The 24,423-nt window shown below is 44.0% G+C and overlaps 1 protein-coding gene across 3 annotated transcripts; it reads right to left on the bottom strand.

Annotated features, from left to right (window-relative positions):
- Window positions 1-2,128: 2,128 nt before the first annotated feature.
- LOC306709674 (segment polarity protein dishevelled homolog DVL-1-like) lies at window positions 2,129-24,298 on the bottom strand. 3 transcript variants are annotated; one of them, XM_079177921.1, is made up of 15 exons: window positions 23,894-24,298; window positions 18,825-18,894; window positions 16,731-16,852; window positions 14,030-14,148; window positions 10,702-10,840; window positions 10,208-10,301; window positions 9,998-10,067; window positions 9,716-9,855; window positions 8,673-8,749; window positions 7,917-7,984; window positions 7,673-7,750; window positions 7,403-7,537; window positions 6,660-6,827; window positions 6,329-6,544; window positions 2,129-4,181 (listed from the first exon to the last, which is right to left on the bottom strand). In XM_079177921.1, exons 1-15 carry the CDS (start codon window positions 24,061-24,063, stop codon window positions 3,619-3,621), a joined length of 2,229 nt encoding a protein of 742 aa, XP_079034047.1. In that variant the 5' UTR covers window positions 24,064-24,298; the 3' UTR covers window positions 2,129-3,618. The 3 variants fall into 3 exon arrangements, with proteins under 3 accessions (XP_079034047.1, XP_079034046.1, XP_079034045.1); XM_079177920.1 differs by having other exon boundaries at window positions 7,619-7,750; XM_079177919.1 differs by having other exon boundaries at window positions 7,403-7,750.
- Window positions 24,299-24,423: the final 125 nt, after the last annotated feature.

Raw genomic sequence — 24,423 nt, forward strand, 5'->3', positions numbered from 1 at the left:
GTGAAACTAACTGTACTTTTATTGACTTTGATGTGTCAAATGCATTGTTGAATTGTATTTTATTCGTTTGAACAGCATAGTTTCTAAACAAAGCTTTCCTGCTTTTGTTTATTGTCTCATACCATCAGTCACAAGAAGAATTGATGCTGATGAGTCACGTTAGACAAAACATATGAGCTTCTCATGCAAACAGTCACGAGTGTCTGAAAAGTTTTAAAAACTCCCTCTATTTGCAATAATCACCTATTACTATGTGTCTTTTAATTCCCTATAATAGAGACCACAGCAAAGTGGGTACAAAAAGAAAACTGAAAGAAAAAGTGCAGCATGAGTAGCATGCCAGCCTGTTATCATCCCCAGAGTGTCAACTACCAACACTGAGTCATGACCTCCAGCTTCTGCTACCAAAGTCACAAGGCACCCTTTAGCGTCTGTATGAGACACACTTGGCTTTCAAGTAATTATCATGTAAACTTAACCGCTTCGTGATTAGACTTTAAGGGGAAAAAGCTCCAGGAGTGTGATGACATAGTATAACAATCGGATAAACCTGCACAGGCCAGGAGGCACAGAGGAAGTGGAGGTGAATGGGTCAAACTAAACGCAGGACTTTCAGCCAGGAGGCCTGTATTAGGGAGAGGTGTTGAGTTGTTTAGAAGTTATGTAAGTGATGTGTGTGACATGTTTTATGATTAATGGTGTGTCCATTCCAAAACAAGTTCATAGTGTTGATTTCCTTTGAAAAAGGAACGGGAATTTCCTCACAGTAAGTGCTTTGACCTTTAGAAAAAGGAATTTTGCTGACTAATGATGAGATGGTAGATGACATCCATCTCCTCAAGGTTATTTAATGATGGTGTATCTTATTCTTACTTCTTCAATTCACGTACAACTCACACCAAAGCAAAACCACAAGAGCTGCCTGCTGCGTCACGTTTTTAGGGCATCATCATCATATGATACTCGAATGACATTTAGCAGATTTCGGCTTTGACATTCTAACGCATCATTCTCAGCCTACCATGGCTCGCCTACTGTAAGGGCATACGCACGTTACCGTAGACTGTGATGTCAAAAGTCAGCAGCTCATCCACCTACGTATCCTTGGCCAAGAAACACCTCCCACACTTACCCTTAAACCTCCCCCTAAAGTAAGCTTTGAAGCACAGTAAACCCCAGAAGCTCAATTAACATACTGACTCGGGAAATAGTTTTGTCCGTTAAGTAGAGTAGTAATGATATTCATTCATTCTGCTGGTAAATGAGTGTGTGTGGGTGTGTGTGTATTCGCATGTAGGCTGACATCAGCCTAAGTCATAGTCAAACTGCAACTATGTCAGTGTCACTGTGTCAAAACTACATTTTCATTTTACATAATGCTCCATATTGTGAATATAATGCAGGCGAACACAGAGCACCGTGTTCTTCTGAGGGCTGCTTCTTTAGTAGGGTACTGTTCAATCTACCTCTGCATGCGAGGGCGTTATTATAAGGCTCTGACATCACTTCCTTCCTGCTTCTCATAACACTTCCTCTCATGTGGGGGAGTGTGGGGGAGTGTGGCGTCACTCGTCTTCAAAAAGCTGTGGTTGGCCGGTCAAGCAGACAGTGGGGTCTATATGGGGTTAGTATACGTTTGAGCTTTTTGAGAGTAACTTCAGCCCACTGGGAAAGTACAGGCGGCAGTGATGGTGCTGAGAAGTTCCACTCAGGGGTGTTAACTGTTAACTTGAATGATGTGCGGGTAACACATTTGGAGTTGTGATGGTATCACGCCTCTTACAGTTCATCTGTAGTTTTTTTTGTAAATGTCTACTTGATGTCAAGTCTTGAGAAGACGACGCGATTGTGTCAACTTAATATTTAAAATTTGTGTACGTAATTCAAATTGGCAACTATTGCCAAAATACATTTTATGTATCAAACTTTAGAATTTAAGTGGGGTTAGTAGAAGTAAATGACACCTTGGATGTCTCCCTCTAGTGGTCCTTCAAAAAGAGAAAAGTACATTTTAGGGTGAGAATTTTCACTTACTAAAACCTTATGGGGGATTATCATTGGAAAATGTAGACATCATTTTGAACATATATATTTTTTATTTATATATATAATAAATTTCTATGTACAATTTATTCTTTTTTTTGTAAAGAAACAAAATTAAAAGAGAAAGCTTTGATTGCAAACAGTGTTTCATACTAAAGGGAGGGAGAGACAAAATGGAAAAGTGCTCAAAAAACTAGTATCTGTGTGTTAATTCCCCTCTTGTAACTAGATTTTCGGTAGATACAAACGGGGGTTTGCCATTATTTTGCAAGGAGGTCAGAATCTGAAGGCCAGGATTCCCCTTGAAGTCACTTTGAAGTTGTAAAATGAGTGTCAAATGATAATCATGGAGAGATCTACATCACAGACAGCTCCTACATTAAGAAGACATATCCACAACAGTGAGGCTTTGGCTTTTATCGCACAACTTATTCACGAAGCAGACGACCATGATGCTTTGAGCAAACTGGTTTACCTCCTGTCAACACTTTGAGTTTGCTTTCACAGCTGTGGTGGGTGTCCACTGTTTGCAATCCTGTTTGTAAGTTGATTTGTTTACTTAAATGTGTTTAAACCAAAGTGGTATGAATGTCAGGAATAATGATACATTCCACAAAGCACAGCTAGGACAGTGGAAATTGACCACTGAATCACAAAGGGTGATGTCTGATTGTCTGTCAGTCAGCCTTAGTAGACAAAGTATGACACCATCAACGCAACATGATCACATAAATAACATCACAAAAATCATCCAGTGTACGGATTCTTCCTTTAGAACATTGGCAAGAGGTAACAACTTCCCCCAATAACGGTAATACTTTAAACAAAATGTATTAATACATTTCTTTTCCTTAAAGCAGTTGAGACAGTCATGCAAGATGCAGCCTAGTTAAACCAATGGCTGGCTACAGAGCCTCAATTACGAAGTTGAAGAAATCCACGGATTGTGAACTGATCGAGGTTAGCGTTTTAGTAGTTGGCAGGTAGGAGCTTAAACAAGCCGGTGGCAACGCCACAGTATAAAGGAACTGGGGCCGGAGGTTTGGTGCAACGTGCTAAATTTGAGTCAGGAAAGAAATTACAAGTTCTCGGGCCCAAAGAAATGTTCCTAAGTGCGGGCTGTAGGTGTCGGCCTGGGTCTGGGGGATTGAGATCCAGGCCCAGCAGCTTAAAGGTCTTGCAGGAGAGAAAATATCCCAGGTAGAGTACACACTCCCGAGAATGTCTGCGTGGCAGATTTAAAGAATCACCACATTGAATACCACTCACGTTTCACAAACTGTACACGTCACGTCAATACAAAAGAGGGTTTTCAGCCACAGAGGATCTGTGCTTGTGTGAGAGAGGCCTCCCTCCTGTTGTGCTCTTGCTGCCTGTATTCCTTTGCTGGGACATCAGAGGGATAGACAGCTAGCAGGGGGGGGGGTTACGCACAGGGCCAGTAAGTGTCTACATTATGAACTTAGAGACGAGATGGTCAGAGGCTAAACAGATTGAGAGGAAGGACAGAAAGGGCTGAGTGGGTTTTCGAGGATAATTGTTTTGTGCTTGATGAGTTTTGAAGGCACTGTCCTGTCACATGATGTCAACAAAGAACTCACAGGGATTGCCCATAGCATGCTGGAAGGACTGGCGACTGGCGGTAAGCTCGGGAGGAACGGATGCTAACTCTCTCCCAGGAGGGGCTCCGGGGGGCGTGCTGCTGCTGACTGAGGTCTTGGGGGCCAGACGGCCCAGACAATAAGGGGGAGGCAAGCCTGGGGGGCCGTAGGAGGAGGCATGGCTTCGCTCGCTGTGGGCACATGAGCCCGGCCCCGGCTGGGTGAAGGGGGCGTGGCTGTAGGTGAAGGACGGGTGGCTGTTCTGCGAGTGAGAGTGACTCCTGTGTGACTGACTGTGACTGAGACTTGATCGGGCGTGGCTGTGACTGGAGACGGCGTGGCTGTGACTGGAGACGGCGTGGCTGTGACTGGAGACGGCGTGGCTGTGATGGCTCATTTGGCTGGCGGAACGTTCACCGCGCCTCCCTCCACGAACGCGGGGCTCTGATTCGCTGCATGTTGACCGTTGACCCTTCTCCTGTGGAGAGGAGCGTCTACCTTTGCCTGCGCTGGGGTTGGATCCACTGCTTCGGCTTCCTGTCGAGGAAAACAAAATGCAGACATTTTAGCTTGGGCTTCTACAGCACAAGTACACTTAACAATAATCATTTACAGTAATAGTAACAGTCAGCAGCTCCAACCCGCCAGCTACAGCGGATTTAGCTGCTGATAGACACCGGGGCAGAACGTCACACATTAAAGAAAATACAGTATATTATAAAGCTTAATTTAGCCTTCATGAGCTGCAACGGACATTATACATCACATGACATGTCATTGAGAGAAACGTCTCCTCTTGAGCGCTACACAGTGAAAATGCATTAATGCTATCAAATGCTTTACTGCACTTTTTTTTTAAGGTGTGACAAGATATTTTCTTATGCAATCTAGCAAGAGTCACCAGTCAAGGGCAAACACCATTATCTCAAAAGGTTTCTTTCCCACATTCCACCGGCAGCAACTAATGCCATGAGCTTCATCTAATATTCATACATACACCGGAACATTCACAGATTATAAAGGAAAACATGATACACCTGAATCAGAAAGACACCCCCCCCTAGGGCACTTAGTGGATTATACAGAATAACACATCTTTGTTTAAGGTTTTTTTTATATTCACTTTTGTCAATATAGTGTTTTAAAAGTAGGTTAGTGTCAGGTCTCAATGCTGTCAATGCACACTACTGGCGTCATACTGAAAGAGGTGTACCACGTTGTTGCAAAATCAAAAGATTCCACGCCTACCCTTCCGCAATGAGCCCGACAGTACTGGGTAAAGTGGTGCATGATCACCCCCTATCTGTGAGAATGATAGCACAAGCCTCAGAGTGATCATCCTGCATCATGCACCTCCCAGCACAGTATGAATGCATGCCCAGAGGTGCAGAGAGGGAGAATGGACTGTCAGGAGAGTCACACAAAAAAAACCTCAAAACCACATTATGATAGGTGGAGAATGTTGAGCATAAGAGGAGGAGAGGAGGATTAGAATAAAGATGAAAAGGATGAACGATGGGATAGAGAGGGCAAAAAGAAAGAGAGCAGCAAAGGAGGAGAGGGGGTTAGCAGGCTTACCGGTTCCCCCAGTGTCCTGGGACTACCTCCTCCTTCAGTCTACCGTTGCCCAGCAGAAACAGAGGGAACAATAGAATTACACACACCTCCCAGCCCTTCCCGCACTACCTAATGTACCCTGTTACTGTGCATCTGTCCATTACGGTCAAACCTATCGTTACACCCATAGCTGTTTTTGCTCTTTTCCTTGTCATCCAACTAAAAAAAAAAAAATCTCTTCATGTTATGAAAAAATTGCTCCTCAAAAATGCAAAAACAAACACATGCACTTATTTTACAAACAAGTAGGCAAACACATAATTACCCATGAACACTTGCTTGGAAGTGCCGAAAGAAACAAAACTACATCTAAAATACATCACATGGCTATTCTTATCTTTGTCATCTCTTTCCTTCCACGTTTCAAAGGTTGCAGACAAACCAACTAAACTCGGCGACAACCGGCGGAGAGCAAGACATGACGATGTCTGGATGAATCACTCAAAACAATGAAAATCAAGACTGATAGATGGTAACATGTAGCTTACTTTTATCAGTCTGGACTGCCTGGTGTGAAATGTATTACAACCACACTATCAGAGCCATCCACTTATGCACACCCCCTGGTTCTCCACTGTCCCTCAATGCAGACATCAAAAACCATGCAGAAGCGACACAAAGCAATATCACGCTCGGATTCAAAATGAAACAAAAGAACAATCCAGGACTGATGAGGGATGGCCTCGGTGTTGATCATTTCAAGCTGGTGATTTGTAATCATGGTTGATCAGATTGTTTGCGTGTACACACCCAGTACTGCAGAGCTGTCCGCTGCATGACTCAAGATGCTCATGATTGACCTTGACAATACAGGACGCGTTTTAGAATACACATATTTGATTAATAAAGATGCAATCCAATGTCAACTTTCTGCCCGAGAGAGGCCGAACGGCTAGCATTAGCATGAGTCAGACACTTGTTAATACTGACGTCATATGTCAGGAATACTTGGATTAGGGAAAATGTCACGTTGCATGTTGAGTCAAATTATCACATTAATTAAAGAAAGCCTGATGGAAAAAAAAAATCAGAGGACCGTTTTTTTAAGCCTCCTTTTCATTGCTCACCCTCGCTGTTCTGGCTGCCTGCACTCCCACTGTGGAAACTGTGGCATGGGTCTGAGTATCCTGGGGGGAAGCAGGGGGGTGCGGAGGGAAAGGTAGGGTAGGGGAATGGCTGCCCGCCCAGGGGCCAGGGATTGCTGGTGGGAGGGAGCGGTGCCAGAGTGTCCTGCTCCGAGCCTCCGCCGCTGGATCCCTCATTTAAATTGAGTGATGCCATGTCTTATTGGAAATAAAACAGAACCAGAAAGGGACAGGTTTAGTTCAATCATTCTGGTAATAAAAAAAACATACACATGTAGTTGCATTATTGACACACTGAGAGAAGTGGCTGTACTTTGGCAGAGGTCTCCGAAGGTATAGTAGCACTGCTCGGAGAAGGTGATCTTGTTGACGGTGTGTCTCAGGTAGCCATGTTTCAGCAGACTGCTCGCGTACTTCCTCGCATCCCGCCGGTCCTTGAATCCTTCCACTCTGGAGTAAAGCCAGTCCACCACGTCAGCACCTGACGCCAGCAAACAAACACACAGACATGTTGGCTACTGCTCTGATGTATTGAACAGATGCTGAAAGATACTCAATATGCAAGCAGCACAATGTCGCAAGAGCTTTAAATAAAGTTGGTGTCGTTAATGCTAAAATCTTGCTCGATACTTTTCAGGCCTCAGACATTGATTTGATTTTGTTTTTAGAAAAACTTGCTAAAACGAAGTGCGACGCTGATACTATCTCTTGTATTTAGGAACAATAAACTGCCTCTACAGAAATGAATTGATGGATTTGAGGAAAACTAGTATGTTTTAAATTTCACATTTGTAATGCAACTTTGAACTCTTAAGGAAAAGGCAAACAAACATAATAATTTCTGTGTTTATTTTAAAGAGTTACTTGACTACAATTCCTCACAGAGAGCACCAATGTTCAGAGCAGTATGCAAACAACGCAGGTCTGTGTATTCCTCCGACTTACATGTATTATTTACAGTAAATTACTTTTAAAACATCTCCAAAGCTTAGTCTACAATGAAACAAAGGTTTGCTTTTAGTTCTGTGGGTGGCCACACAGCTCAGCGTTTCTCACCAATGACAGCATTGGCGATGGTGATCTTCAACCACATCCTGTCTCGGATCTCTAGGCCAGAGTCAGGCAACTGCATCACCTTCACGATGGTTGCCATGTCTGTTTTACTTGCAGACAGAGGCAAGTCATCAAACTCTGGTATGGGAGAGGAGTAAGAGCAATATTGACAAACGGAACTTTTCAATTGTTTAAATGTTGTAAGGTTATCATAATTACCACAGAATGGATGCTTCATAGAGTGTGTTGGAGGAGGGGGTTGGTTGTTTTTACCATAGTGGGGGTAAGGTCCCGTCAGGGCGGTGGTGTGTGAAATCCAGGCTGCTGGGTCAATGGGTCTCACTGGCTCAGCTGAACAAATGAAACAAATAAGGCAATTTTGATAAAAGATACAGTTTAACCTTTGTCAAAACTCCTCAGAGACATCAGTTTGCTCCAGATGTAATAAAAACATTTGTTATGATATCAATTTTGCTCGGGAAGTTAGAAATGTATATAGCACTCGTGTCTGTCTTACCACGAGGGATGGTGAAGTAACTTCGTGGAGACGGGTCCCAACATTTGGCAACAGTAAGACTAATAGGACTGGAGGAAAAAGCGAATAGAAAATCCAGTTAAACAGATGTCTTTTTAAGACCAAATGCACAGGAGCAAAGTTCGATTGCACCAAATAATACAGCAGACAGGACTGAACGGATTACTGTCTATATTTAGCTGTTCGACTGTTTCAATCATCCGCTCAGAGATCAAGTCAGTGTTTTGTTTTTTTGGTGTAAAGCACTTAACTCAAGTCACTAAAAGTTACTAACTGACACCATATAATGATCTGCATATTTATGCTGAGTATTAGTGTGTACCGTATTGTATGTACTATAAAAGCTTGCTCTATACTTGTATAAACAGCAGGAGAGTGATGCAGGAAAGTAGCTGATACCAGCTCAGAGAGTCACGACTCTTCTTATGGAAAAAGTCACAAACGGTGTTGGAAAAGTCTCTAAATCTATCAACAAACATGCAGATTTGGCAACAATGGATAATCTGTAGGGATATGCTTGCATTTTACACTCATGATTTTTCTCAATAGGGATTCCTTTAATTCTTTAAATCCTTTGAATACCAAAACAGCACCCTATGGGATTAACATGTTAGCCTGAAGTGTAAGATTACCCTTAACATACAGTAAGTTCTGCTCTCAATGGAATAATCTTCTGCAGCAGTGAGTTCAATCATCACAACGCTCACTAGTTGGTCTGAGCAAGTCGTATGTTCTTACCCAGTTTTGGAAACAATCTCTCTGAGGATCCTCACTGCGTCGTCATTGCTCATGTTCTCAAAGTTTACGTCATTCACCTGGTTGGTAGACAACAACATATACAACTTAATACATAAATATTCAAAGTGTTTCCATGAGTTAAATATTATTTTGAAGCTCTGTAGAGAGCTCAAACGTATTCATGCACTTGTACTGTGCACATTAATCTCTGCAATGCCTGTTGGGCCTTCAGACGCATGCAAATCCTAAACTGCTTTCTATGGGACACACAATGAGTCATAATAAAACCTATTCCGTGAATGTTGGGGCAACAACAAATTGTAGTCAGAATATCGTATGTGTTTTATAGAGGGTGTAGCTGTAGAGCTCTGCCGCACAGAGATCAAAAGAGAGGCATTAACAGGAAGGAAAAGGAGAGGCAGAATTACAACTTCTACAAAAGAGCCTCGTAACGGAAGTGAATGCAACATTGTGGTTCTTAATGGGCCACAAAACCTCAGACAGAAATACTGTACAGTCAAATCTTCATGTGTCATGTTCTCGCTCTCTCTCTCATTCCACATGTTGGATCTGGGTCTCCTTCCAGCAGATTCAGGAAGCTGCTTGACCTCCTCTTGGATCCATTTTCTTTATATATGTTCATATGTTACGTATCGTTTGTCTATTCTGTAGTTTTATTATTTTATGATATTTTTCTGTACACACGTCTGTCTGTGCTGGGAGAGGGATCCCTCCTCAGTTGCGAGAGGTTTCTTACATTTTTTTCCCTTGTTAAAAGTATTTTTGGGGGAATTTGTCCTTATCCAAATCAAGGGTGAAGGACAGAGTGTGTCGTATGCTGTACACATTGTAAAGCCAATGAGGCAAATGTGTGATATTGGGCTAAATAAATAAAACTGACTTGACTTGTCTGTACAAAGAGCAGCAGCAGAGGTGTTTTAATTACTTCTAAAACAACTGATATTTATCACAAAAATGTATGGTGACAAAAACTCCAAATGTTCAATAATGTTTAGTAAAATTGGAAGTATCTGCTGGAGTACCTGAAGGAGCATATCTCCAGGTTCTATTCTCCCATCAGCAGCCACTGCGCCTCCTTTCATTATGGAGCCGATGTAGATGCCGCCGTCTCCTCGGTCATTACTTTGACCGACAATACTGATACCTAGAAAGTTGTATTTCTCTGTCAGGGAGAAAGCAGGGAGCACACAGTATTAGGTCTGAAAAACACTAGTATAGCCATGCTTGTACATTCAAACTAATATATCTATATTCACATATATGTAAATGAAATGAAATCATAGTGATGGAAGTGTCAGGTTTACCCATGTTGAGCGTGACAGTGATGATGTTGAGGCTCATGGTGGAGTCTGTGATACTGCTGAAGGATGAAGACTGGAAAGGCAGTAAGAGGACAAGCACATCAGAAACAGTCAACGCGGCATAACGTTTCAATCAGCCCTCTCATCTGTTCCTTATACTTCATGTCAATTTCAATTCCAACAGGAACAGTGATGTGTCTTTGAGGGGCTCACCCGGTCTATTTTGGCCACTTTGTGCCTCCGCCGGCGGCGCTTGTGTCTGCGCATCAGCTGTGAAGAAGAACTCTGTTCTGTGGAGCTACTGAGCCTGAAACACAGAAGAAGAGCGGTGATATGGAGAGGAAGAAAGAGGTACAACTACTATGTGTACTGTACAGAAAAGACACGTTCACAACTATTTTGTTTACAGGCTAAATCTATGTAGATGTATTGACATTAGTTAGAGGAAATAAAATAAATAAAATAAAATAAAATAGTACTTTACATAACAAAACAAATCAATTGTCATTTAAGCTATATGTTGCATATACACATATATATATACTGTATATATACATATATTGTATTTTAAGGTGTTTCTCTTTTTTGTGGTTTCATGAACTACTTTTTATGAAGAATAGATATTTGTTTTCAGAAGCAAACAAAAGCTACTGATCCGTGTGTCTGGACAGAGCAGAAAGACATTTTGATGTGAAGTACTTTGTTACCTGCTAGCATCCTCGTCTTCCTCACTGTCAACGAATGAGCTGGACTCCAACTCGCTGCTCATTACCGAGGCGCTGTCGTAACCCATGGCTGAGTCCCTTGCGGTGCGCTCTGATTTCGAGTGACCGTTGATGCGAGGGACTGGAGAGGGAAAGAGCAGAGCAGCAGCGAGTCAGACTGGAGGTCATGTTAATCATCGCACGGTCAGATCAGAACGAGAGGGGAGAGACCAGGAGGGGAGGAAGGACAGTGTTAGCAAGAGTGGCAGAATTGGAAAAAATCTCATCGTTATCTGAATAACAGTGACGGAAACAACTTTCATCTTCGATACCTATGGAAGATTTGAGCATTATTGAAAAGAACTGAAAAGCAGAACTTGGATTTAAGTCAGACCTTTCAGTAGAGCACAGGAATAAAGCATCAACAATGACTTTGGCTTTAGTACAATATTGAAAAAGATAGAAATAACCATACAAAGTTAAAACATTAATACAGCTACTTGAGATATATTCTTAATACGGTGCTTTACTGTACTCTCAAAATGACCAGGAGTGTACTTTACCACCCCGTCCGTCTCCATACGTACATTGCCAGTGAGTCGGTGCAGTCTCAGGGTGACAGCGGATTGGCCGGAAAGGTCTCATAAAGCGAAGAGGGCGTGGCAGCCAACGTGTTCGCCAAGAGCAAGCAAAACATTCCAGCAACGTGGTAGTTCCCATCGCTACCTCCGCCCAGAGGGTGCTTCTATGAAAGCCGAGCTACTGCACATAAGCACTCAATCAGCGGAGACGTGACATCCACTGTCAGGATCACAAAACCATATTTCCTCCCACGCTCAGATGACTGCCACACCAGAGAAAACAAAAAAACAAGACAAGAGTGCAGGTTCACCAAGCCAGACTGAAATCTGTGTCTTTGTGCTCTGCTCCGTCTGCGCTAGCCGCTCTCTAAAACTCAGCCTGAGCCCCAGACGGTCTTTACCCACCAGCTGGCTGCCGACAGGATTCACAGCGTATCTACAACCAGAGGCAGTAACTAATAGGGAATAAGCATTAAAGGTACTCTGAAGAGCGGCAAGTCAGAAAACAAGAAGTGAGAGAGCCACGTTTTGACTAGCCATGTGAAACTTTGGACTTTTCAAAAGTTGGGACATTTCAAAGGATAAGTTGGTTGTAAAACAATAATTGAATTCATTATGATAGCTAAATCAATAAATAATGCACACGATAAAGTCATTGTGTGACAATTTGGTGGGTTAACAGTATTAGTATAAAAGCTCAAAACAGGTAACCATAACCTTCGTACCGCAAAACTAGAGCACTTTTCCCATTACATTTTCGGAAGAAATGCATTAAACTAACCACAAAAAGAAAACACATGTATAATATAACATAAGAAAATGTCAAATATCGTCATCAAACATAACACAACAAGTCCCTCTCACCACAGCCGGCAGTGTGCCTTCATCCGATGCACAGAGAAACTGAGCTGAGAGTCGGGAGAAAGTAGTGCCTCCTCCTACCCTCCCATGGTACGCAACTATAGAATGACTGCTAATCTGTCTCTGACCAATCAGATGACGGTATTCTCCAAAACAGAGATGACATGGGATTTGAGATGATGTGCTGTCAAGTCCCATCGCTGCCTCAGGTGAAAACACTTTCAGGTTATTATAAGCCCATATGCGTCCGGCAGCATCTCATCACAAAACATCATTTGAAGAAACCTTTCGCAACGCAGGACAGTTTCACCAGTTGTATTTGTGCTTTTAATACATTGATATAAGCATAAGTGCTTTAGCTAAGCTATGTCTTCTTTGACCTCAACTCTGAAATCCCAGCCTTATGAACAGCATTATACTTAATGAAATGCTGATGCTTTTTTTCTTTTTCTTTTTCAGGGTATTACATGTTATCTGCTACAATGTAATAACTGAACATTAGAGTCATGTCTTACAACAGGTTAAGATGCAGAGCACCTGGAGGCGTTGAAACAGCTCATATTCCATAACTTCATCCAACACCTGTTCACCCTACTAAAATGTTCAACCGCTGCATTATTCATCCATACATTGTCAAACACCACAGCACAGACAAGAGAATAAGAAGGGATATGTTTACCAGGGCTGCATACTTTCACCAATGACTGTCAAACAGATAGCTTTCACACTGAGACAAAATCACTTGAAGCGTGTGTGTATAAGGTGACTGGGGAATTCCTGCTGATGCTGCAGGCTGTGCAGTAAAGAGGCGGGGCTACCGGCTCCTTCTGTACAACCAAGCCATGTGACTAAGACAGCAACCACTGGGCTACTAACACGCCCAAAAACGAAGTCCATTATATGGGTTCTTGCTTGCTAGATCTTTTTTAGGTCAGTCAACACAGGGGATTGAGGACAGATGCAAAGTTCATTAGGCTTGAAGTATTTCCGCATCAGCCAGAAAACAACAGCTGTGCAGTTGGAAGTTAGCAGCAGTGGATCTGACATGGAAAGCACCAACAATATGTCTCCACTCAAGTCAAACCCTGTCACAACCTCATGCTGTACTCATTGCTTAATGAGTGCAGGACGCAAAGAGAGAAAATTGCTGTGAAGTGAGGACAAGGGGAAGATAGACGGAGCAAACATCAGCAAACCTTGAGCATCAGACGCCGCTGAAATATCACTTCCTGCCATGAACAACAACTAATTCTGCCAAAATATGTGTATGGCAAGAACTGGAATAGACTGAAGCCGACGCCTCAAAATATTGCAGATAGTACGATTATGCAGACGACAGAACACACCTTATCCTGCTGCACCAGTACAGTCTACCTTGTCTCTGTTGTGGACGGTGCAGGCTTGTGATGTTCCCTGGAAGACTCTCATGTCAAAAACATTTGAGTCTGTAAAGCAGAGCAGTTTGTTTAATGGAGCAGAAAGAAAGCTGTAATCGCTAACTTTCCTGTGATATTTCACAAAAGACTAGTGTCTTCTGACAGGGTATAATCATTGTAAAAGACTGGAGTGTGAGTACCGAGTGGAAAACAGCCTCTGACCGAAGACAATCATTGGGAAAGACAGTTTTGACATAGAGTGAACTTATTCACCCCATACTTTCTTCACTCCTCCGAGAATTTGGATATTCTTTCTTGGTCTCATATAGCAAGTTCAACACACACCATGTCATCCCCTAGGGCCTCTTTTCATACATGTCTGCTGTCTGTCCAACTCTCTCTTTTTTTAAAGGAAGTTAAGTGTTGAGTCAGACTCATTGAATTGCAATAACTACAAAATGACAAGATAATTGCATTTTTAGGATCCATCTGTTCCTGGCTGATAGTACTCACGCTCAGTTTCTCTCGCTCTCCTCCGTGCCCGCTCTCGCTCTCGCTCTCTGCGGTGGCTCAGGAGAGACTCGGTTCCCGTCTCGGTGTCCAGGCCATCGCGACTGCTCACCGCATTGGCACTGCAATACACACATCGGAAAACTTCAGTCAGATTCATAATGATGTACAAAACACGCGCACACACTCCCTCTGTCTCCCTCGCAGAAAGTCTTTCAAATTAATTCTCTAGGCAGCCTGCGACCAACACTCCTGAACATAATCCCCAGCTGCAATATACTTCTGTCTGTTATGATATCTGTTTGCCTGCCATTCAGCCTTAGGGGAATATGCAACTCATATTATCACTCTGTTTCAAATTCAATCCCTCAGGGCAAAATAGCAGTTTCATTGTGATGTGTTTTTTACTAAGTGTCATTAATGACCAGATACCCTGAGAGGGAGCCATTCTGGACAATGCTGGCATTAATGAGACCTATTGAAAGCCCAGATGGTGCCTGGAGCATGATCGGGAGAGAGACAGAGAGAGGAGAATGACAGATTGCATTAAAAAAAGCGAGAAGTGGTAGATCAGGTGTGGGCTGAGCAATCAGCTGGCCTGTGTACTTGGGGTCTGGGAGGAGTCTGGGGGTTCTGAAGAGGCTGAAGGGCAGATTGTTATTCTGTCAGTGTGCTGGAGACTCTGTGGCCTCGGGCACCAGGGTTAAGGGACCTACACAGCCACCGGGCCCATAAGAAACCTGAAGCTGGTGAGAACTCTACTCAACCCCTGTCAGTCTGTCACACACACACACACTTAGGCATGTGTGCAACATGTACTTTACACCTGCATAAATAATGACACTGCCATGCTGGCACAGTCATGCGTTCATGCACACACAAATGGCTCATTTACAAATGTTGTCATATTCATAGTGTGTACAAACAGATCTGATGGCGCGGAACACAAACATTACCCTGCAATGGTTCAAACGTCCTCGCACTCCTCACTGGCGGTGTGTGAATGATCAATGCATATTAAAGAGCAGAGGAGATGCTGTGTCTGCTGTGTTCACTCAGCGGTGATACAGCGGCCAATGAGGCATGCTAACACACTTCTGCCACGAGGTACTAATGTGTGCACCTGGGCCGGGCTTCACCAACAACAGGTCAGTGCATGCATGCAAATGTCACTGCAGATGCATAGTTGGGAATGCATTTCTATTGGCAGTGATTGGGCAGCAGTGCACTGATAGATGTGGTGGTGACTGGCTGTCTGTCAGGCTGGCGATGGCTGCTTACCAGCCAGGCGGCAGGTCTGCTGATCCGGGGGGAGATTATCCAAGGCGCTACGCTGCAGCTGTGAACGAATGCCACCTCCTTTCAACTCATCCACCCCCCCCCCCACCCCCTCCTACCGGCCCCCCCTCTCTGCTGCCCATCGCCTCCCCTTCCCTCTTGGGAAATGGAGACGGTGGCTTTTAATGTCCGTTAATCCGGATTACCAGACAGAAGCACATCAGTTGTGTGCATTCTCAGCCCAAAACACCTATTCTGTGTGCACATCAAATAGAGCCATTCACGCCGACAAACACATGAAACGCATGAATAAAGCACAAGAGAAAATGAAGTGGTAATAATATTCTAGCTATTTACAGAGAGAGGAAGACTGGATTCATTTCAGAAAGAGAGGTTTGCTGTAGGGATATACCACGCTGGTTCTCTGAGAGAAAGGCCTGCCTGTCTGTCTCAAAGAGGGGGAAAGAAAGGGAGAGTGAAGGAGGGGGGGGGGCGGGGGGGGGGGATATGACGTGGGGTAAAGGGGCCGACACACTGACGTCTTGCTCCACAAGGTGGCGGTAGTCCTGGTGAAAGCTGGCCGGGAACAATAAAATCATCAGGCCAGCTGACAGCCAAACAGCAGGGGACAGCCCATAGAGGGCAAAAGCGAGCTGAGATGTCAAACACTGGATAAAGAGATACACTGAGACATGACAGATTGCATGTTCTCAATATAGAGCCTCAGCCATATTGCTCTAGCGCTGTAATGGCAACAGCCCTCGCCCCCACTGCCCCCACTGCCCCCAGCCCTTCCAGCTATATTTAGCTTGGGACTTCTCCTCAGCAAGTGCAGTGATATCCTCTGTTCAGCATGTTCGCAGTCAAAGTCTGGGCTCAGGTAATCGTCACCAGGCTGTTGAAAAACAATCTCCATTTCTGAGCTTTTGGGGCCACACATGCCTTTATTAGCCGGGTATGTTTGAATGCTCTGAGAGACTGAACAAAATGGGCCTCACTTGAGTGCCAGTTTTTGCCTGAAGACATTTATGCTGTGAAGGCTATTTCAAGAAACAGCAGCACTGGCGGCGTACACATCATGTTTACATCGATGAGCGCCTTACTCCATGGTCGAGTGGGCGGAAGAGAACATATACACATGTGAGAGAGATACTCACACCCATGCATGTCTCCCCGCACTCGAAGCTTTAGCACGTACTTCATGCCGTATCCACACACACAGGAGTATAGACCACCTACACCTCCCATACGAGCCTGTGACGACAAACCTCTCTGATTTGCTTTCCACATTCTGATTAGCTCACCGTGCCGGTGTGAAATAAAGAGGTCACCCAGTGCACAGGAACGGTGTGCTTGAATACATCTGCCTACATGGCCGTGTGTGTGAAATTGTGCATATATGACAGGCAGTAATCAGCCTACTTACTGGAAGGAGGGGGGCCGTGAGTCTCCGATGCCCCCTGTTCTCTCGAGAGGAGGGGGCAGCTCTGGATGGCTCTCTGTGCACTGAGATCCTCCATCAGAGTGGGCACTCTCTGCCAGGACCAACTGAGAGAGGGAAGTCGGAAAAGATTTGTTAAAGGACGAGACATATTCATGCTCTGAGAGAAACACAAACAATCATAAATATTCTGTTGAATGATATAGGCCCCATAGCGAGGAGAGAAAATAACCTCAACAGACATTGCGACATAAACACACAGTGATGCCGGCACCAGAGACAAGCACATCTTGTGTGAAAGCACGCGCGAGGAAAGGCGCGATGCTGCAGAGAGGCTATAGAGATGAGGACGCATAACAACTTGAGAAACAGCGGCAAACGACATGGAAACTTAAAAGCCCCACACTGCTTTTACTCAGTAGAGTGTCAGTACAAAGGAGGATGTACAATGACCCATACAGCTACTTTCCTTTCATCAGAGCCAGAATAATGGAAGATAAAGCAGGCAGCCGTTAACAAGTGTATGGACTATGATTATTCTAATGCGAGCTTTGGGATTCACAGTTGCTCTAATTCAAAACCTGGAAGAATTTCTATATTTTCCATCACCTTCTGTGTCTGCTCCGTTCTGAATGGCTTTCTGTCTGAAAGAATGAGCACTCTGATCCTTGGTGTTCCAGTTTTAAGGAAAACTGCTTTATAAAGATATCTGTGATATCTGTGATGTGACGTCTTCCCCACATTTTACACAGTGTACATTTGCACACAAAAAGAATCATGAACTCAAAAACATGTCTCGGGTTTCTCTAGTCTGTTTACAGTAGGAATTTGTTTTAAAACATGAATAAGTTCTGAATTTACTAACCATGAGAGGTAGTAGTGTACATAAGTAGTGCCTTAAGGTTAAAGGCTATCCTGACATTTGTTTTTTTATTGTATGTTTTTAACATGTAAAAACAGAAGAAAAAAGAAATACACATCGAAATCCCCATAAAGCATCTTTGCTAAGGCCCCGTTAGTAAAGATGCAGTTATGCCGCAGCTTAGATTGGTGGAATAATAGCTCACGTTTGTGTGAGAGAGTGAAGTAAAGATTTGCCACCGTAAATGGATCTTAAAGAAACTCAGTTTATATTACTTGAAGCAGCCAAAATAATCGTAAAAGCACACAACAGCATACAGATGTTAATTGCATTACAGGTTACTGATATAAGGTAAATCACCTGAAGTGAAAGTGTGCCATGAAATAAATCTGTTTGTGAAAGGGGTGCCTTAGTTTAAGGAAAATTGGGCATCATGTGAAATGTGTATGAGTCATGAAGACACACATTTGGGCTAACAGTGTGGTATAGTGAGACCCCATTTAATTACAGGCTTCAAGTCCGGTTGTTAATACTGTATTGACACTGAGTAAGTGATATTGAGCAAGACAGTCCTTAATGACTCTATAGCCACCACTGTGTTCCTGATTCGGAACTCTGACCTCTCTGGGGAGCGAACTAATTCATTTTTCCACAGCGATCTATAAAATACTGTTATACTGAATTGTTAAAAAAAAAGCCGCAAAGTAGATTAAACATGTCAAACATCAGTATTTAAAGCCAGAGCTTTAACCTGTGTCTTCTGCCCTGTGTGACAGAGGAATGATTCAGATCTAAATCCTCCTTTAACACGACAGATTGACTTGATTTATCTGATCATTATATTTTATTGTCCCCGTAGGGAAACTCGGGCTCACGGCACGGCTTATCTCCCATAAATACAAATCACTATAAAGCTACAGAAGTCAATAGAGTAAGCGACCACCAGATAGCTTACAGCAGACAGTTTGATAGTCCTTGTTTTAGCAGTCAAACTCTTGTAACAGTAGCTAAGTAAAATACCTAATGGAATCACCCACACCTATACAATACAGCTGAACAGTGAGATCAAGGTGAAGAGTGTTCAAAAAGCTCTGTGGAGGCGTTACAAAAACCACATTTACATCATCCACGAGTGCTCCGCACATATCTTTGCCTAGAGCTGAGGCTGCACAGCCAGGCGAGAGAGGCAGCTTGGGTGCACCATCCATCTCACTTACCCAGGACACTACTCTCCCGTTGAAGCAGGGCAGCTTGGCGTTGTCATCGGAAATCTCTTCTTTGACAACCCTGGGGAACAGGCAGACAGAAGCAGTCAGGCGAAACGACCAGGAGAAGGACACAGAGTTAGCTCAACAACACAATATACGGTCTGGAGACACTTCCCCTCTCCCGGCCTGGTAATGCATAGTGAGAGACATTCACGCTTTGTCAGTCGCATTTTCCACATGGCTTTCAACCGGCTTTGCCCCCTTGCTAGCACGGATGAGCTCAGTGACAACCAGCGATTTGAGACTCTTAGTTATTGATTTATGAACGTCATGGCTGTCCGTCTCTCTCCGGTGACACTAAGCACATTAATGTGATGAGGGCCGGTCAAACTGGCAAGGATAGGGGCATAAATCTGTGATGACTGGGTCTAATAGTAACCTGCACAGGTGAGATTAAGTGACTGATAGACAGACGGACAGACGGATGTATGAAAATCTTCAGAGGGCGTCAAGGCACAGGAGTTTGTATTAATAGAGTGATCTAGCGTGTGAACCTCCCTTAGTGTGTTCATCTTTGACTGTAAATTCCCAACAAAAATACCACCCAGTTACCCTCTGACCTGCTGGGACACAGTTCAGCAGCAACCAGTCACCACACCTGCTTGGCTTGTGTCACACAGATCAAGCCTGGAGCTAGCCAAGGGGCACAGGAGATGAGCTGGCAAACCCCTTACATACACACTGACACACACACACACACACACACACACACACACACACACACACACACACACACACACAGACACAGACGCACACATATGGGTCTAAAACACCCCGCTATATTACCAGTTTCCGTTATAACCCCCTGTGTATCTTTGTTTTTTGCAAATTTTCCCAGAAATGGTAGAACCAAACATTTTCGGAGACTCTGTGGGGATCTCACATTAGCTTCTTGGCTTTCAACACGGTACATGAAAAGGGAGAGGCACGACTTGAGAGCAGCAGGAAAGCCTAGAAGATTTTATGCAGGGGTGTCTCTGACAGCGACTTTTCAGCTTCTTTTTGTTTGTTTTTTCACTTCTTGTTTGCCAGAACTTCCCTGCTACTGAAATGATTAGCCAAGCCGGTTGTGTTTTTGTGTGCGCTGCTGCTGTGGGAGCTGTGTTGATGGGAGTGGTGGACAGAGATAACGTAGCCTTGTAGCTGGAACTGGCGGCCGCAGACTCCGCCGCTGTGGCCTGTTCCACCTCCAGGGAGGAAAAGGGAGGGAGGGAAGGAGGGAGGGAGGCGGCGGCCGACTCCGCCGGCTGCTTGTTAGGTAGGAAGTGTTTGCATCCTCCCTCTCAAGCATGACCAGCTGTAAGGTGACTTGTGAGGATGTGGGAGTGGCCTGTACAAATAAAACATTAGCAACGCTTCTTTTCCTAATGTTTCCCAGGAATAAGATTACCTGTTCCACTTGTGCGTGTAACTGTAATTTTTTAAGGTTTCTGAAATAACTGGCACGCAAAATAAATATCTTTAACATATCTCGTTCTGTTACAAGAACTGAAACCAGAAAAACAATTCCAATCATAAGAGATGACGTCTTTATCTTGCAGTAAAATACGCATGGCCTGCATTCTCTTCAGTTTGCATCTGATATCAGGAGAAGTGTTAGTTCCACCCTGAGCACTTAACAAGTACAGACACACACACACATGCACACACACACACACACACACACACACACACACACACACACACACACACACAGTAACCCCTGCTCAGATGAGCATATGTCTGGTGTGGGCTGCTGTCACAGATCGGACTCCTTAGAGCTGACAGCTTATATAAGTCTTAACAGATTTTACAGGATAATGACACAAGATCTATCCTGGCTATGGCTGAATATTCCACTACTGGGGATATTTGTGTAGCTGGGGAAGATTAGACGTGTTTGTTTACGCTTTGTGAGACAGAGGAGGGCTGGGTAGTTACAGACTAAACCAGAAACCAGGGGCAGGAGAATCCGGCCAACACCGGCCAGCAGTCCAAGGACTTTGGTGGGCTGATGCTAATGATACTATAAACAGGGAAGCAAAATATTTGTAGTCAAACCAGATTGTAAATAGATTGACTTCAATATGAAACAGAGTCTGACTCAGTAAACGGCTAAATTAAACTTTAACCACCCAGAGAGCTGTTAATAATAGCATGTTGCCATATTTAGTACTGTAGCCGTGTGATAGACATAATGTTAATATCTGACAAGTATTGTATAGTCACCACAAGATTAACAAGTCTTGTCGAAAACGCCGTGATGACACACAAATGCAGCATAACCTTCGAAATCTATCACTATCCTCAAACAGCGAAAAACAGGCGAGGTGAGGCAGAGGTGCGTTTGTGCAGAAAGCTGCAGATTTGTGTCCTCTAACTACAGTGGCTTAGCACCCCTACCTCAGCAGAAGAAAGATCCCGCTAGCAGCCCCCTATTTTCTAAAGGCACAAACACGACTGCTTCTTTCAGAGCTTCGGCTTGGCTGCTTCCTCAGCTCCAGAGTGCCTCTGTGACTTGCATTATAGTGAGGTCTCTCAAACCCACTCACCACCAGTGGCAATGACAAAACGCCATATCATCACCTTGAAGTCTCCAAAAAAAAAAAAAAGGCAAGTGGGTTGCTTGAAAACAACACTGCCTCAATGAGCTTCCTGTCTTATGAATATTGATGAGTGAATGAATGTTACGTGGTGGGGGGGGGGAACGACCGAAGTATGAAATGTGCACAAAGAAACGTTCATCTTTTAATTTGCTGTGGTGTGTTGTGTGAATAGAAATGCCACACAGCCCATGTTTACATGTATTCCCCGCGATTCCAAAAGGGAACTGAAGTGACATGTTCACTGCGGTAAGCTGAGGCGTTTTTGGGGGCAAACGCCCATTTATCAAATTGGTGTGGCCATTGCTTAGAGAGCCGATATTGCCGGCACAAATGTAGTTCAGCAATCCCATAAGAGAATGGCTGGTTTTTCCCCGGCGCAGCAGGGGGTCTACTACAGAGGACCTTGCACTGACTGCTCATTTACATTTCAAACACAGTCTATAACTGCAAGGGATTTGATGTTTTCCCTCTCTGCTCAGCAGTCTTATTCCTCCCTTGCTAATTCTCCAGCAGCTATACTGTCTGTGTGTATGCAGTACAGCCAGAACGGCTACCACAAAGTGCTGCTATCCTCTGTGCTTTGGACTGGTTTTGCTTCCATACTGTGCCAGTGCCATACGGCACTCACAGAGCCTGAATATTCAGCCTCAACTCAAAGGCTGGAATGCTGATGGGGACGCCTTCACGAACTGTGCATAACAGCTCTGTGTGAAAACATAGTCATTCGACAATGTCCAATTCACGACGTAACGTAACATGCTTTGTTGATATGCACATGCAGGAGCCGGTGTTCGGCAACACGGAGCCTCGTCTCTATGTGGAGAAAGCAAACACGCTTTGTTTGTTTCCATAATCTGCTTGTCGATCACCTGAGGCCCAGTGAGCAGCCCGGCCTGCAGTGCAACAGAGGCAGGAAGCCGGGGCTGGGGACAAAGCGGCGCACCAAACCTAGCCACCAGGAAGAGACGGTTTCCCTCACAAGGTCAGGCTGCAGTGGAAATGTATGACGTTTGGCTCTACAGACACTGCCTGCCTCTGCATTTCCTCCAATCATGTTCGCGGTTAGAGCGCTGTGGTAATGTTTTTTGTCTCATGTATGACTGGTCAGACTGGAATGAGAAACAGGCACTGACACAAATATGTCATCCTCAGCAGAGGCCTGATACAACTAGAGCTCGCAGACCAAGAGAGCTGAAGAGCTTTGTAGACCTGCTGTAGCTCCTGAACATCAGGATGGGATTACACAGAGAGGAGCGGCGAGAAAACAAAAGGAGAGAGAGAAGGAAGAAATATTTCTATTACTCGTAAGGTCCAGAATGCAGTGGATAAAGGAAGGAGCTCCTGTGGCTTTCTGGTGTGTAATTCACCATGGAAAATAATCAAATGAGTTACAACAAAGACAAATTAATCTAAATCTACTTAATCTACTTCATTAAAAAAATGAATTTGCATGACATGTAATGTGTTCTGAAATATTCTATTTTGTTCCATAACTAATGCTACAACATACAGTAATCATGGGTTCAATTAATTTCTCTCTATCCTGACGACAGTAAATTACAATACTGCATATTACAGGTCTAAATACATGACCAAACAGATAGAGAAGTATATTCACTTTGCATTATTTAAACTACATGTATTCGTCAGGAAAACAAAACACACATTACTGTAATAACGCAGCTTATGATACTATATTCGTTAGAAAAACAAGGTTATGAGGATGTTGCATTGTTTGACAGATCTCCTCGTCTGGGGCAATTCAATGCAAAAGGTGGTTACATGATTGCATATCTTACAGTCACAATCACTGGCTGGCAGGGGCCGTATTCCCTTGAGATTCAACTGCAGTCCATTGAATGTGTTTGTGTGGAAAGAAAGACAACTTTCTGGGCTATCATAAGTGGATGTGAACAAAATATACATCTTTAAATGGTCATCTTTTCCTATACGGAAAACCACACTAACCAGGCGAAACCAAAAACAAAACAAGACAATGTGAAACCTGAGTACTTGAACATGTGGTGGCTTTGTCAACACTGCTCCCACATACACATTGTTCACGTATTGACACTAATATGGGTTAATATGTTGACACGAATAAGGGGAGCAGGGGTCTGGCTCTGTGTAATGCGTGCAGGGCTGCGTCATTAGGGCTCTGGACAGATCTGGTATCACTTCAAACACTCATGTGTCTCCTCCACTGCGCACAGGATAGTAATAATGAGCAGGTGCCAGGAGCATGGAAACAGACATGGCACTGTAGTTTGCACACATGTAACAATGTTACACCGTCTGATGTTGCCTATCGCGGCTTGTAATAAGCTTTTTGATACATTTACACACACACACACACACGCGCGCGCACACCGCAATAATAAATAGCAAGTGAGCCAGACGAACGGGCTAATAATAATAATGGTGGCCACCTACCCAAAATCCTGGTCCATCGATTTGAAGAAGAATTTGTAGCTATTGACCGGTCGGTTGTTGAGGACATTTTTAAAATCCGCTAAGGTGACTTTCTCCGGAGAAACGGACAGCTTGACCAGATAAGGGGTCTCCTCCTCGTCTATGTGATATATTATTTTAGTCTCCGCCATGAGAGTGAGGGGAGGACAATCATTGACACAGGAAAGGAACAAGGGTTGGCAGCGCAATAAACAGGCCTGCTATGTTACCAGCTACCCGGAGAATAACATAACAGCATTCCCTAAAACATAAACCGGTACACCCCACGACGGAAAGAAACGCTCCGTGTGTTTGACAAACACAGTGAAAATCCCGACATAATCGCGTTATGAGTGCCTGTATTCCTGCTCCAGTGTGAGTCGGTACGGTGGCTCTCTCGGCACTAAAACAGGAAGGGACAGTCCACATCCTTGCGATATGGAGTTGGGAATATTGCTATTTTTCACAAGCTAATTGGTTAGACAGTGCTGTCATCTAGCGGCGTGTCCGGG

The sequence above is a fragment of the Pholis gunnellus genome (genome assembly GCF_910591455.1).
Source record: "Pholis gunnellus genome assembly, chromosome: 2".
Taxonomy (NCBI): Eukaryota; Metazoa; Chordata; class Actinopteri; order Perciformes; family Pholidae; genus Pholis; species Pholis gunnellus.